Consider the following 15,006-nt stretch of genomic DNA (forward strand, 5'->3'; position numbering starts at 1 on the left):
TAAAAAAACCTTGCAGCACAGTTTCTGCGGTTTTATGTTCCTGTTTGTCCACAACCTTAAAGATTTGGCTTGTCCACCCCCACTCCCTCTAGAATACTTGCCTGTATATAACCTAGAGCAGGGGTCCCCCTACCTTTTTTACTGATGAGTAGTGATGGGTGAATCTGGTGAAAATTAGCTAGAATGCATTGAAGTCTATGGACGTTGTTTTTGCAGTGAAACTTGGCTCATCACTTCTCATGAGCCACAAATGTAAAAAAAAAATGGGAGCAAAAACAAGCATTAAAAAAGTTCTTAGGGTGCCAAATAAGGGATGTGATTGGGTATTTGGTGGCCCCTATGTGAATTGGCAGCCTACAAGAGACTGTATTTGACAGGACACTATGTTTTCATGCAACCAAAACTTGATTCAAAAATAAGCACCTGCTTTGAGGCCACTGGGAGCAACATCCAAGGGGTTGGGAAGCAACATGTTGCTCTCAAGCCACTGGTTGGGGATCACTGCCCTAGAGTATAATTAGGTAAGCAACAAAGACCAGACACAGCAAATTGAAGCATAATAAACTTACAAAGAAATGTATCTTCAAAGGGCTTAACATATTTTGAAAATCAAATGATTCCTTAAATGAAAATTCAGGAAACCTGCATCCAACAGTAAATTGATTCAATTGATCACATCCAACTTTCTCTGTTCCTCTTGCAAATACAATGCAAACATGAACAAGTTTCTTTCAATATATATTGGGTGTTGCATAATATAATACAATGAGAGACTAATAAAGAGGACAAGTAAATTTATAGAAACAGAGCAGAAACTGTAAAGGTAAGACACAAAGATTAACATGCTCTGTATTGGTCTACAGAAAAGCCGGTGCTGATGAATCTCTGCTTGCATTTTGTATTAACAATTCAGAGGGATGATGGAATTGAACTCTGAGTCAAAGCGAAGACCCTGTCCTGTTTCTGTTGTATTTAGTCCCCATGTTATGATGCTTTATTTTGCAGACTGTTCTTGCCTACCAATTATCTTGTGAATGCTCTTGTTAACATTTCCCACATCTTGAATCCTGCTACATTGATAGATTAAGCTTGATTTGTGCCTTAGCCCCTAACAAAGGCATGTCATAAGGTTTGATGCTAGAATTATACTGGCAAGGAATAGGACAGTCTAGCTGGGTCTCAGCACACACATGACCTTTGGAGAAAAGAAACCCAAAGGGGACTATGTCTCAGTATATGTATCACTGGGTATGCCTCTGTCTCGTTGTGTTAATTCCTCTGGAATATTCTGTCTTCTTCCAGGAATCTGGGTCATTTAGTGTCTGTTTTAGTGTGTTAGTGTGTCTGTGTGAAAGCATACCCCTATGTCTTTGTGTGTTACTCTTGTCATTAGCAAATAGGAATAACACCAACTCCTTCCTACTGCTAACGCTCCGAAATCCTCTGTAATGGGCAAGGCAGTGGGCGTAAATGACATTTCTCTAACTGTCATATGACTGGACTGTTGCACGAGAAAATAGACAGGGACTGAAGATAGATAGGCACAGCAAGGAGAGATTATATACAGAATATATTTTTGCTGCATTTCTTTGTGTGCTTTAAATTGAGAACAGTTTCTGCAACTGAGACATGTGTAAGGAAAATACAAGCATAATATACGCTGAAACAGTTGGTATATTTCCGGTCTGAGATGTACCTTGCAGAGAATGTGCTAATCACCGGTATTGCCCAGCAATTAGATTTGAACAGTCACCTACAAGTTATAGAACAACAGCGCAGCTCCCACTGATTTCTATAGGACCTCGAAAACCACAACTTTTTAGAGATTCGTGGAAAAACTAAATTCAATTGTTAGTAAATGGGCCCCTAATTGGAACAATTGTGAAAGCAGTTATAGAAATATAAACCAGCACAGAAATCCCATTATTACAACTTAAATTAGTACTTCCATCATTTTGATGAATTGAAGTTATTCATTCTGCCTGAGCTGGCAAACAACTTACTGTTATATTTTGAAAAAAGTAGGTATTAAAGTGACGTTGACCTCTGAGAACATTTAGCATAACTGCGTCGATTTTTCTAAAGCCTATATGTACAGGCATGGGACGTGTTATCCAGACGCTCGGGACCTGGAGCTTTCCAGATAACGGATCTTTCCGTACCTTAAGCCTATTAGAAAATAATGTAAACATTAAATAAACTCAATAGGCTGGTTTTGCTTCCAATAAGGATTAATTATATCTTAGTTTGGATCAAGTGCAAGGTACTGTTTTATTATTACAGAAAAAAAGGAAATCATGTTTAAAAACTTAGATTATTTGGATAAAATGGAGTCTATGAGAGCCGGCCTTTAAGAAATTCAGAGCTTTCGGGATAATGGGTTTGCGGATAATGGATCCCATACCTGTACTATATATTTTATTTATGTAGTGGCTCCGATAAACCAGGTTGTTATTTTACTCTTCACCCATAGGGACCATCTTGGTTCTCAATCATTTTTCACTAAAGCCTCCCATGCTTATCATGATCAAAAGCCAAACATCACTATTGAAATGAGTCAAACTATTAAGCATCACCACCACAATAACTCTAGTAAGAGTCAATGGGAAGAACTATAATTAAGCCACATTAGAAAAAAAAAAGTGAAGTGAAGACTCCTGAACTGAAACCAGTCCTCCTTTTATGAATCCACTGACTTTACTATTGAGCTATTCCTTAAAATAAATGAACCCTCTGTATTCACACCTACCTCATCAAGTTGTCATGTTAATGGGCTTGGAGCACCTGCACCTATATAGAAAATATCAAAAAGCAGGCCAATGCTTTTTGAACTTGGAAACCACAAAGCAGTCATTTTTCAAATCATTGCCTTTTTCAGGCTGAGATTACCCAAGTGTCCCAATCCAACACTCTTGTTGGTCTAACTGAGACTCAGATAATCAGGTAATAAAGTATCTAAAGATACCTTTGTTACTCGATGCCAGACATGCCAACCTAACCTTAAATGATATGAAGGGCCGCATTAAATTGGTAAAAAATAATGAGAGCTACCTTCAGTGGCGTAACTACCGGGGGAGCAGGGGGTGCGATTGGGCCAGGGCCCACACCCCCTCAGGGGGTCCCCGTACGGAGGGGGCGGGGCCCGGCTGCACGTCCCGCGCCAGGGCCCGCCCCCCTCTAGTTACGTCGCTGGCTACCTTATTTCTATGGGGAATACATTAAAATCAGAAAATATAGTACAGATCTTTTATCCTGAAAACCATTATCGAGAAAGCACTGAATTATGGAAAGACCATCTCTCTTAAGACTCCATTTTTACCTAAGTAATCCAAATTTTTTACAGTTATTTTCTTTTTCTCTGTATTAATAAAACAGTACCTTGTACTTTGTCCATACTAAGATACAATTAATCCTTAATGGAAGCAAAACCAGCCTATTGGGTTTATTTAATATTCACATAATTTTCTTGTAGACTTAAGTTATGAAGCTCCAAATTAAGGAAAGATCTCTTATCTGGAAAAACCCCAGGCCCGGAGCATTCTGGATAACAGGTCATATACCTGTAGCATAGGGAATGTCAATCCAAAAAAATGTTTTTTCAGCTAATAAAACAAATTCCAAGCAACTTTGCAATATACATAAATTGGGATTTTTTAATTATTTGTAATATGCTATTGAAAGAAGTGTTTGTCTGTCCCTTTCTATTCTCTGCCCTGGTGGCTCAGACTGTGCTGGGGAACTAAGAATTTTGCAACATTGTTTAAAAAGTAACATGCATGTACCAAGAGCCTAAAAAACACAGTTTACAAGGGTCATTGGTTGCAGCATAACAAGGTACGGCTGTACAGATTATTAGGATTAATGCAATCATACTAAAATTAGAATAATGTATCTACTCTATATTATCTTAACAGAATGGCACGATGACACACATATCTTATATAGACATCATTGTACCCCCAATTGTACTATAAGGATATCAGCAGTCACTGAGCCATTCTATGACCATATAATGGCCGACTGTTTTAATAAAGGTCGTGGAACCCCAAAGTAACTTCAATAATGCTCATAGTTTACATTGTATTGAATGGGACCTGTTATCCAGAATGGTCGGGACCTGGGGTTTTTGGATCTTCATACCTTAAGTCTACTAAAAATAAATAAACCCAAGGCTGATTTTGCTTCCAATAAGGATTATTTATATCTTAGTTTGGATCAAGTACAAGTTACTGTTTTATTATTACAGAGAAAAAGGAAATCATTTTTAAAAATTCTGATTATTTGGATAAAATGGAGTCTATGGGAGACAGCCTTTCCAAAATTCAGAACTTTCTGGATGACGGGTTTCCGGATAACGGATCCCATACCTGTATTTGTGTTTGAATTTTCGGTGAGTTGTGACACAAGTGACATCAATTTGCATCGATTATAACATGTCATCAAGAAACACTGTGCAAGAATATCTTTTGCTATATACATATATACATATATACTGTATGTTAATCATGTATATATATATATATATATTGCTATTCTCAAATTGAGCTTATAAATAAAGGAATCCTACAATATAGAAACATATATGTATAAAAAAACCAAAATAATCCTAATAGGATTGTTTTGCCACCAATATGGATTTATGCAGCTTAGTTACCATTCAAGTACAAGGTAAGGTTTTATTATAACAGTGAAAAGGAAATTCATTTAAAAAAAATGTAATTATTGCCTTAAAATTGAGTCTGTGGGGGATGGTTTCTGGAAATTGTGTTTCTGGATAAGAGATCCCAGATTTGGAATGGTGATTTTTATCACTACTGCAGGGCAGATGTTTTATTTGTTGCTTGAAATAATCTTTTTCCCATACAAACAATCAGGAGACAAGGTTGCCTTAATCAGGTTTCATTCCGACCACTCACAATGTTTGTTGTACTTGAGGTTAAATAATTTCCGGACTGTCAGTTACGACTTTGCAACAACCTTTAGAACTGCTGAATATGTCAATATGTGTGTGTGCTTATGTGATGGGGACTTTCAATTACACCACAGCAGTTTACTGGGAATATTTTATAGACGTTAGAAGGAGTTGTTTATGCTCTTCTGAGGTTAAAAGCAAACCAATTATATAGCTAATCTCATAAATAATGTAAGCATTAGCCAATCTGTATGTTAATATTTGTAATAGAGATTGTTATGTTATAATGTGAATATAATTGTCTAAAGATTTTTTAGGACATGAAAGGACAATGTCGTCATCTTAATTAACTACCGTGTCTACAACATCAAAAGAGATCCCGTGTGACATATTCCACGCACTAAACACTATAAATTCATCCAAAAACAGGCAGAAATAGCATTCTCCTGCCTCTCGTCCAGTTTTGGTCTGTATTAAGATATTCTCCATTTGCAACGGCTGCTGGATGTAGAATTGACTCTAATCACTAAGCATAGCCTATTAATTCTGGTTCTGGTATGTGACTGCTATGCCAGTGTGAATCTATGAATATTCATTTGGATCAGTACTTTGATATGCATTAGTGCTAAATAAATTGCAGATGGTTGTTAAGCAATTTCATTGCGTATTATAAACTGGCACACAACAGGAAAATTCACAATACATTTTGATTTCAATTTCTCAATGAACTGGAACATTCTATTAATGGGAAAACTATACCCCCTCAAAAATGAAGGTCTCTATAAAAAAGATATTGCATAAAACAGCTCATATGTAAAGCCCTGCTTCATTTAAATAAACCATGTTCATAATAATATACTTTTTTAGTAGCATGTACCATAAGGTAATCATAAATTGAAAGGACAGCCCCCTGGGATCGTATGGTTCACGGTGCACACAAGCAAACCAAACCAAACCATACTTGTTAGGTCACATGAGCCAATTAACAGACAGAGTTCTGTCTTTTGCTTCCACAATTCTTCCTGTTACAGTTAGAGTTGAAGTATTTCTGGTCAGGTGATCTCTGAGGCAGCATGGCTCTGAGCGGGCCCCTATGCCCGCTCAGTGTCGGACTGGGATACCAGGGGCCCACCCAAAAACCTTTGACTAGGGGCCCACCAATTAATCTTAGACCAAGGACCCACTCTTAGTAGTATAATTATTCCTCTCCTCACTCAACCTTTATTCTCCTTGTCTCTTTTCTTTACATACTATAATCTATTATTCCATCTCTTTAGCCACTTCTCATAGAAATAGGGAATGGCCATGAAATAGGCCACATGTCTAGCAGCATAAGGGCCCACTGACACCTTGACCCACCGGGACTTTTCCAGGTATCCTGGTGGGCCCGTCCGACACTGGGCCCGCTGTAGTCGGTCGCCCCTGTCCCCTCCCTTTTATTTGCTCAAATTTTCATCATTGGGACCAGTGCAATGGGGATTGACGCACAGGAAGTTAAAAAAACTATCATATCACCTGCTCATCCCCAGTGTTTCTGAACCAATGCGGGTATGATTGGGAAGCATGCCGCCCCCTAAAATCATGCCACCATGTTGTTCAAGTATTCATTTTGGGGGTATAGTTTTCCTTTATAATGTAGCATGCTGTGGCCCTACATATCTCTCTGTAATGTTAATACAATGAATGAATCTAAGTAAAACTTGGAAAGAGTAGATAAAACCCTCAGATTGTTCCCTTCTTGATCTTATCTTTTTTCTATTCGCATTCGACTTTTACTTTATTGTTTTCCTTATGTTCCTTGAGCTCCCATCTTCAACTACAAATTCCTCTCCTACTGTCACTGAAAGACAACTGATAGCTGTGGGTCTGCTAAGGATATTATTACTGTTATTGATATACTGCTGATGCTTTGGCGTACACTAGCTTAATATATATGGCACACAGGCTTTTAATTGACTCTTATTGGAAGGATGCAACTACTACAACTCATTTGTGCTTCAAAGAGGTATTGGATAAAATGATTACAACAAAATAAATTCCATTGCTTCAGCTGCCTTAAAACTTTGCCTTAAAGGGATACTGTCATGGGGAAAAAAAAATTTTTTCAAAATGAATCAGTTAATTGTGCTGCTCCAGCAGAATTCTGCACTGAAATCCATTTCTCAAAAGAGCAAACAGATTTTTTTATATTCAATTTTGAAATCTGACATGGAGCTAGACATATTGTCAATTTCCCAGCTGCCCAATGTCATGTGACTTGTGCCTGCACTTCAGGAGAGAAATGCTTTCTGGCAGGCTGCTGTTTTTCCTTCTCAATGTAACTGAATGTGTCTCAGTGGGACATGGGTTTTTACTATTGAGTGTTGTTCTTATATCTACCAGGCAGCTGTTATCTTGTGTTAGGGAGCTGCTATCTGGTTACCTTCCCATTGTTCTTTTGTTTGTCTGCTGGGGGGGAAAGGGAGGGGGTGATATCACTCCAACTTGCAGTACAGCAGTAAAGAGTGATTGAAGTTTATCAGAGCACAAGTCACATGACATGGGGTAGCTGGGAAATTGACAAAATGTCTAGCCCCATGTCAGATTTCAAAATTGAATATAAAAAAATCTGTTTGCTCTTTTGAGAAATGAATTCCAGTGCAGAATTCTGCTGGAGCAGCACTATTAACTGATTCATTTTGAAAAAAAAATTTTTTCCCATGACAGTATCCCTTTAAGAGTGATACTGGCACTAAAAAACTACTTTTTAAAATATGAATGTACATTTAAAGTTACCTATAGGTCATGTTGTTTCTTGCTGAGACGTTTGTTTTTGTAAGTAATTGTTACTTGAAGTTCCTACACCTGACTTTTTTGCCAACCTGACTGTCCCTTCTGAGCCTGTCAGTTAAAGTTTCTAATGCACAAGTTTCCTGCTGCACAAGTATGGCAGCCCCCTCATAGACAAACACAGGGAATTGGATAGGCAATGTAAAAGCATCGGGCAAATACTTTATGGCAAAATGATAAGTAGCATGGAAGGCCAATATTAAGATAGATGTAAAAAAGATATACTTTCTGGTGTCAGTATCTCTTTAAAGGCAATTGTAATGCCATTGGCCATGAATAACTCAGTGGTCTGTGTTGTAAGTAAGCTGTCAGTATGCAAAGTAATAACACAATCATGGTGCCCTGTAGTTTTAGTTGGTCAGACAGGCAATAATTCATTGTCTGACCTCACACTCCCCTGAGTTGTACCTGTTCTGCCACCTTGCCTCTTTCCATTTCCACTTAAGAGGGTAGTGCCCTTCCCAGAGACTATTATCCCACTGCTACTATAGGCACCATCTATACCTATTGTACCTGCTATCCCACAGCCACACTCCCTTCCCAGAGACGATTATCCCACTGCTACTATGGGCACCATCTATCCCTATTGTACCTGCTATCCCACAGCCACACTCCCTTCCCAGAGACGATTATCCCTACTGCTACTATAGGCACCATCTCTCCCTACTATACCTGCTATCCCACAGCCACACTCCCTTCCCAGAGACTATTATCCCACTGCTACTATAGGCACCATCTCTCCCTACTATACCTGCTATCCCACAGTCACTCTCCCTTCCCAGAGACTATTATCCCACTGCTACTATAGGCACCATCTCTCCCTACTATACCTGCTATCCCACAGCCACACTCCCTTCCCAGAGACTATTATCCCATTGCTACTATAGGTGCCATCTATTCCTATTGTACTGCTATCCCACAGCCACACTCCCTTCCCAGAGACGATTATCCCACTGCTACTATAGGCACCATCTCTCCCTACTATACCTGCTATCCCACAGTCACTCTCCCTTCCCAGAGGCTATTATCCCACTGCTACTATAGGCATCATCTCTCCCTACTATACCTGCTATCCCACAGCCACACTCCCTTCCCAGAGACTATTATCCCAATGCTACTATAGGTGCCATATATTCCTATTGTACCTGCTATTCAACAGCTACAGTCCCTTCCCAGAGACTATTATCCCACTGTTACTATAGGCACCATCTCTCCCTACTATACCTGCTATCCCACAGTCACAGTCCCTTACCAGAGACTATTATCCCTCTGTTACTATAGGCACCATCTCTCCTACTATACCTGCTAATCTACAGTCAACCCACTGCTACTATAAGAACCATCTCTCCCTTTCTAGTGCAGCTTCTTGAACAATAACTTTTCCTGTTCACAATACCTTTAAAAACAGCTCTCATATGGAATGTTTTACATGCAGTCTTTAAATCCTGCCAGGATTTGTAGTCCACCAACAGTCAGGCCTCTATATTGCACACTAATGATAGTGCAACATGTCCCTGTGCAACCCAAGAAGCTGAACAAATCAAGTTAAAGTAACAATAAAACCAATACTTTTCTAGAAGCACATAGGGAGCTGTGAATGGCACAGAACGCCTCAGTAAATAGAGAATTGCATTCTAAATGGCTATTTGTTATCTGCACAGGAAATCATGGTATTAGAGATTCTGAAGTAAATACAAACTACATACCAGTGTGGATTATTATATTGAAATGTACCCAAAGTCCTTATTTTCCTAAAGCCACTGAACCTTTAAATTCTTTAAAGGACATGTAATCCCTCCCCACAAAAATTAAATCAGTGAACAGCCCCTTTGAAATCTTTAGATACCTGCCACTCTGGTTGTTAAAAGATTAACAGTAAGGCTGCATCATCCCCTTAATCACTTAGGAATCATTCTCCTCCTCTAACCTGCTCTGCCCCCTCGCTCAGGAATATACTTTGGATGTTGGCTAATGAGATGAGTAAAGAGTAGTAGATACTGTTTTGCTCAGCTGTAGCCTTGGTCCTGCAGCCTGCCCTCACTCCCTTCCAGTCAGAAAGTCCCACTCTCAGAAACCCTTTACAATTATTTTGCACCCAGATGAAAATCAATTTTTTTTTTTGCTCAGCTGTAGCCTTGGTTGGTCCTGTAGCCTGTCTGGCTGCCCCCTCCCTCACTCCCTACAGAGTCAGTCAGACAGTCCCACTCTCAGAGACCTTTATACAATTATTTTGCACCCAGCCAGAATTGTTTTGCTTAGGCACAATGGACAAACTAGGAGTACTAGAAGCTGCTAACTGGGCAGTAGTTTGCTCACAAATTATCCGCTCCTGCTTGCGCCTGGACCTTTTATTTAGTCACCCAGACCTCCACTCCTAGCAACCAGATTTATAATATTGCAATCTGGAGAGCTGCTGAATAAAAACGAAATAACTCAACAATCACAAATAATAAAAAATTAAAACCAACTGCAAATTGTCTCAATCATAGTCTGTCTGCATCATACTAAAAGTTAATTTTTAAGGTGAACAACCCCCTTAAAGGGGTTCTGATGATACATGTTGCTATATACGTTTGTGTTGCAGGGTGAGATGAAATAATAAGGTCCCCTTGGGCTACTGCACACAGCACATGAATATGCATGGAAGATTTTATACATATAAGCTGCTTCTTTAAATGTATCTGTGAAGAACAGATATTATGGCTATTCTTGTCCTTATCAGTTTCAACTGCTACTTACATGCCGCAACATAATGCATCCTGTAAACAGGGAAGGACATGAGCTATTGCTTTCCCAAAATAGTATGTCCAGAAGCCTCTTTCTGTACTGTATATCCAATTGTCTTTATTTCTTCTCGTGATTTTGTGGCCATCGTGTATTCCTGTTGTTGGGAGCTATTCTAGGGAGATCCCTGGGTAACAGTAAAACACTGAACAATATTTTTGTTTCTGCATTTCAAGTGCTGCGAGTTGAGTCAAAGCATAGAATCATTCCACATACTCGTATGATGGACAGTTATGACTTTAATTGGTAGCAAATCTATTTTACACAATCAGAGTACCTAAAGATTTGGTATGGGGGGCCAAAAAAAAAGTTGGGATGGTGGAATACTGTAAATTTGTAGACCTATATTAAAGAGGATGTGAACAAAATGTAAATGTTGCCTAATTCCAAGCAACTTGCAATATTTGTCACCAAAATGTATTTGTAAATAAAACTGCTATTTAGAAAGCAATATCCGTCTATCCCTTTGTATTCACTGCCCTTGTGGCTCTGACTTTTGAAACAATGTAGCAGAAGCCAGTTAATTAACAGACCAGCGAAGATGCACGCAAGCCTGACGCAGTCAGAGGCAGCAGTGCAGAAAGGGATTGGCGTCAATATTAATTATGTTGACAAACAACATAGTTAATGAATGTATATGGCAGAGTTGCCTAGAATGACATTTTCTTTAATTAGCCAAAATTTAATTTTGGGGTTTATATCTCCTTGAAAAAATGTGAAGCAAGTGAGGTAAGCAAGTGGAATTGACACTATATGCACTTGCTGAAATTATTTACAAACACTATTAGCTGTGTATGAGATTACAGGGCAGGAATGGCATCTGGCACAACAGCAGTCGGTGTTACAGTACCATGCAGCTAGCCATAAGGGCTGTGAGGAAGCCAAGCATCATTCCCTAAGTCTCCTCCATCTGTCAGGTCCTGCTGAAACCCAATCATATTAACTTCATCCCTCCACATGCTTCATAGACTAGAGACTCAATATACAGTACATGGCAATCATACGCATCCAGCAAAGGTGTATGCTACAAATCTGTACTAAGTTTCCATTTATATTTTCATTTTAAATATATATATATTGCTTGGCGAAAGCGTCCTTCTTTAGAATGGAATTTCAGACTGACTTTCCCAAGCCCATATATAATTCTATACAAGTCCCAATGTATACAATGTATACTGTTACAGTAATGTATTAATTCATAGGAGAATAGGTGCAAATTGATAGGCAAATAAATATTTCCCATTGCCTGTGTGTGTATATCTATGTATGTATAGGAGTGAGCACCATATGTATATAAGATGAGGAGTAGTGATGGGTGAATAAATTCGCCTGGCACAAATTCACAGTGAATTTCTGCGTTTCACCTGCCGGCAAATAAATTTGTGAATCTCCCGCGAAAATTCGCTGGCAAAGTCAAAAATGATTTGGACGCTTGTCCGAAAAGTCGCTCACATCAAAGTAAAACACTATTCAGACATCTATTGACTTTAACACCAGCGTTAGCTTGGACGTAAGCGTCTATTTCCAATTTTTCATGAAAATGTCCGGATTTCATGATTTTTCCTTGAAAATGTTCATTTTTTTTTTTCGTGAAACTTTCCGATTTCATAATTTTCCCGTAAATTTTTCGGGAGAAATTCGACCCATCACTAGGGAGTTGTACAACAGAAGGATTAATAGAGAGCCCAGTGTGCCCCCAAGCAGTGCTAATAAGGAGTTAGAAGAGCAGGACACACTCTGTAGAAATCTAACAACATCATGATTTGCCTTCAGTCAGTGTCACAGGAGCAACATTTGCCCCCAGTCTCTGGTAAAGTGCAATGATATTCATTCCCCTCATTGCCAGAGCAGCTGATGTCCCTCCAGCTCTAATCAATACATTGGGGACATTTTTATTCCCAAGTGGCCTGTTTTGACCCAGTTATTATAAGGAATAATATTATAATCTGCTTTCAATTAAATTGTACACAAACAGGGAACTCATTTGCAGCCAAGAGGGCAGCCAGTGCTACAGGGAAAGGTGTCAGACTGCCCTAATACCCCTCCCCCCAAGCTAATGGTAAAAGTTGTATTATTAACCCCAAAGCAATTAAAGGAGCACCGGCTCCATCACCTTTAAGGTAACTTTTATTTTTTAATAGACAGACCGATTCTAAGCAACTTTTCAATTGGTTTTCATTATTCATTTTTTTTTATAGTTATATAGTTATTTGTCTTTTTCTTTTGATTCTTTGCAGCTTTAAAATGGGTGTCAATGTCCCCTTCTAAAAAAACGAATGTTGTACAAGGCTACAAATGTATTGTTATTGTTACTTTTTATTACTGATCCTTCTATTCAGACTCTCCCCTATTCATATTCCAGTCTTTTATTCAAATCAGTCCATTGTTGCTAGGGTCATTTGGACCCTAGTTACCAGATTGCTTAAAATACAAATGGAAGAGCTGCTGAATAAAAAGCTAAATAACTCAAACAACTTCAATATTAAAAAATGAAAACCAATTGCAAATTGTTTCAGAATATCCCTCTCTACATCATACTAAAAGTTAATCTCAAAGGTGAACAAGCCCTTTAAGCAGCAGAATTGCACTAGCGCCTGGCAGTAAAGCAGTAAAGCAGTAAAGCAGTAAAGCAGTGCCCCAGGCAGTGTAAGTGGTGCCATTCGCCCCCTGATTACTTGGCTCAGTGCCCACCTTTGATGATGAGGTTGTCAATGTCCTTGTCGATGCCCATTATGTAGCATTTTCTCCAGAGGCCGGAGTAGGTAGAAAAGAGGGGGCGCCCGCATTCCGACTCCAACACCCCCAGACCCAACAGGGACCTCCAGTTCTCCAGCAGATCCTCCGGTTCCCTGACCCCCCCAGCCGAAGCAGGAGAGAGAAGCCCCAACCTGCGAGTCTTGGAGGGGTCGCCGCGGAAGGGCAGCTGGTAGAGCGGCATGAGCCTGTTCTTCTGGTCGGTGGGGTCGGAGTTGCCCTGACTGTCGCACATCTCCTTGTGTTTGCGGGTGTCCGTCTCGTACCAGTGGTCGGTGAAGATGGCAGTGACGAGGAGGAGCAGCGAGCAGATACTCAGAGTCAGGCTGACAGCAGTGACCAAGCCGCGGCTCTCCATGGCTCCTCATTCAGCATCACAGCGAGACAGCGGCAGCAGTTGGCACTGGGGGTCGGCGGCTCGTATACAGGCAGCAACGCACTCCCCTGCTCGCAGCCCTTGCACCCATGGAGAGACCCCTTCTGCTGGAATGTGCAATCACCCAAACACACAGGCTGCCCCTTGCCTGTATCCCCAAGTCTGCATCGTGTCACCTGCCTGCTCCAGCCAGCACCAGCCAGCCCAGCACCAGCAAGCAGTTAACTGCAGCACCAGCAACTGGCAGCACCGAGCAAGTGGCAGCACCAAGATGCCGGGGTTGTGCAAGGGCTGGCCCAGCTCAGTGTATTGTATTCCTTCCTCTGGAGCTCACAGAGGAGACTGCAGGCGGCAGCTTTCTATAGGCACAGTCTTTCCCCTCACCTCTCCCTCCCTATATTCCTCTCCTGCTTGCTCCACCTTCCCCTGCTCTCTGCTCTTCACTCTCTCACATGGAGCAGAGCAGAGACTGGCACTTAGTTGGAGCCTGGAACATATTTATTACGACTGTGTATCTGTTACATTTGGGGGTTTTGCCAGCAGTCTCCCTTCCTTACTTCAGCAATATTCTCTTGCCTCCCAACTCACCTCTCTCTGTCTTACTCTAGTATCTATTTTCTATTCCTTTATTTTCATTCTTCACATCAGTCAGCAGTGTCGGACTGGGATGCCAGGGGCCCACCAGAACACCTTAGACCATGGATCCACTTTCCAAACTATTAGTGCTCCTCTCGTCACTCAACCTCTTTATTCTCCTAGTCTTTTTTATATCTACTTACTATATTCTTTCATTATTACACATTTTTTTCCCAAAAAGAAATAGGGAATGACCATGAAATAGGTTAAATGGTTAGAAGCAAGAGGGCCCGCGGACACCTGGGCCAACCGGGAGTTTTCTTGGTATCCCGGTGGGCCAGTCCAACGCTGTATCAGTGTCAGACTGTCCCATCGGGATACCAGGAAAACTCCCGGTGGGCCCAAGTGTCAGCGGGCCCTCTTGTTTCTGACCATTTCACCTATTTCATGGTCACGCCCTATTCCTTTATGGTAAAAAAAGAGGCTTAATATATAGAATAAAATATAGTAAGTAGTAAAAGACTAGGAGAATAAAGAGGTTGACTGCAGAGAAGAGGAATAATAGTTTGAAAAGTGGGCCCAAGTGGGTTTACTGGTGGGCCCACTATCTAAAGATTTCTGGTGGGCCCCTGGCATTTCAGTCCGACTGCTTCACATGCTCACATTGTGCCAAAGAATGGGGTCAGTGTACCCTGCTAGTGGTGGGTGAATTTGTTGTGAAATTCGCAAAACAGGTGAAAAATTTGCGTAACGCGAATTTTGACCCCAACGTCAA

At 40.4% G+C, this 15,006-nt stretch overlaps 1 protein-coding gene across 1 annotated transcript in view; it reads right to left on the minus strand.

The window, feature by feature from the left end:
- The window catches only part of tmem178a.L (transmembrane protein 178A L homeolog), a 59,320-nt gene extending 44,973 nt beyond the window's left edge, over positions 1-14,347 (minus strand). The window contains exon 1 of the mRNA XM_018262946.2: positions 13,217-14,347. Within this exon, the coding sequence (XP_018118435.1) occupies positions 13,217-13,637 (421 nt within the window). The 5' untranslated portion in view covers positions 13,638-14,347. The remainder of the gene's footprint in view (positions 1-13,216) is intronic.
- Between the last annotated feature and the right edge of the window lie 659 nt (positions 14,348-15,006).

The sequence above is a fragment of the Xenopus laevis genome, chromosome 5L, assembly GCF_017654675.1.
Source record: "Xenopus laevis strain J_2021 chromosome 5L, Xenopus_laevis_v10.1, whole genome shotgun sequence".
NCBI classification, from domain to species: domain Eukaryota; kingdom Metazoa; phylum Chordata; class Amphibia; order Anura; family Pipidae; genus Xenopus; species Xenopus laevis.